General features: G+C 34.0%; 1 protein-coding gene across 1 annotated transcript; it reads left to right on the plus strand.

The window, feature by feature from the left end:
• Nucleotides 1–652: 652 nt before the first annotated feature.
• Nucleotides 653–1,507, plus strand: LOAG_18576 (hypothetical protein; the record flags this gene model as incomplete). The annotated part of the gene is made up of 1 exon (XM_020451238.1): nt 653–1,507. A coding segment is annotated over one exon (855 nt), but the record flags the coding sequence as incomplete, so codon positions are not given.

Below are 1,507 nucleotides of genomic sequence, written 5' to 3' on the forward strand. Positions count from 1 at the left end.
CTTTTTTTTTTTTTTTCATAGCCAATTATTCATTTTTTCTATGTCTAAGTATACATTTTTACTTTCTTTATAGCCAAATATTTGCTACCACATTTTATTTTTGTAGCCAAGTTTCATTCTTTTTTACATGGCCAAGTATTTTTCTTTTTTCTGTAGCCAAGCGTTTATTTTTTATTTTTTATTTTTTGCAGCCAAGTATTCCATTCATTTTTTTTGCAGCCAAGTGTTCCATTCATTTACTTAATTTTTTTTTTTTATTGAAAACAATATTTTAGAAAAATTTAAATAAGCCATTTAGCTTTCATTTATATTTTCTTCCTAATTTCTCCGCAAATAACTAATTGTTGAAATTTTTTTTTGGAAAATTTAAAAAACAAAAAAAAAAAGTCTATATTAAATATATTTTCATTTGCATATAACATAATCAACATATCAGTTTTAACAGTGTTTCTTTTTTCCTTCCATAATAATGCACCATCATTAATCATTCCTTATCTATAATCTTATCAATAAATTCGTTTTCTCTTTTTCACATTCTTAATTTCAAATGAATGGATAACATTTGATAGTTTAACATTTAGGATAAATATTTTATAATGGGAAAATTCAAAATAATCCAAAAGAAAAAAAATGTTTGCTTTGTCATTTTCAGGTTACACAACTTAAAATTGACAATAATCCGTTTGCCAAAGGATTCCGTGATGCTGGTGCAGGAAAACGTGAAAAGAAACGATTAATGAATAGAACGGAATGTAGTACTAATGCTATCGGTATTACAAAATCGGTAATTTCACTAAATGATGATCCTGTAACAACATCTGAATCACCAGCTGTACGAGCATGTAGCTCGATGGATTCAGATCGTTCAGATGACGATGATTCACCACCACTTCCAAAACGTGCTCGAAGTAGTCAAAGTACTACTGATGATTCATTACAAACTATGAATCATCATCTATCCCAAAATCATAACCTTCAACAACATCTTCAATTCCTCCAGAATCATCATCGATTACTATCTAAAGAAGCTGCCAATTTTCAATTTTTTCATCCATCTGGTATCGGAAGTGGTGGTGGTGGTGGTGGTGGCGGCGGAGGCGGAGGCGGAGGCGGCGGTCCGCCACCACCACCACCACCACCACCACCTCATTTTACACCATTCTTTCAAAATTACGGGTTTCATCCCGCTGCCGAATTTTTCTTTCCCGCTACTCCATTTCCTCGGGAATTTTTAATGCATCAAGCAGCAGCTGCTGCTGCTGCCGTACAATTTTCACCCTATTTACTTCGACCATCTTTACCCGCTCCATCGCTTTGTACTTCTCATACAATTAATCCACCAATTGTTTCTCCCGCTTCTGTTACTGTATCGCAATCATTACCATCGATTGCTACTACCGTTATTCCATCAACAACTAACGGTACACCATCATCAACTCCTATAACAGGAAAATCGGCAGTAGCTCCTAAAAAGGGAGGATTCGATGTATCTGATCTCCTTGCATAA

Source organism: Loa loa, assembly GCF_000183805.2.
Source record: "Loa loa unplaced genomic scaffold supercont3.375, whole genome shotgun sequence".
Classification (NCBI taxonomy): domain Eukaryota; kingdom Metazoa; phylum Nematoda; class Chromadorea; order Rhabditida; family Onchocercidae; genus Loa; species Loa loa.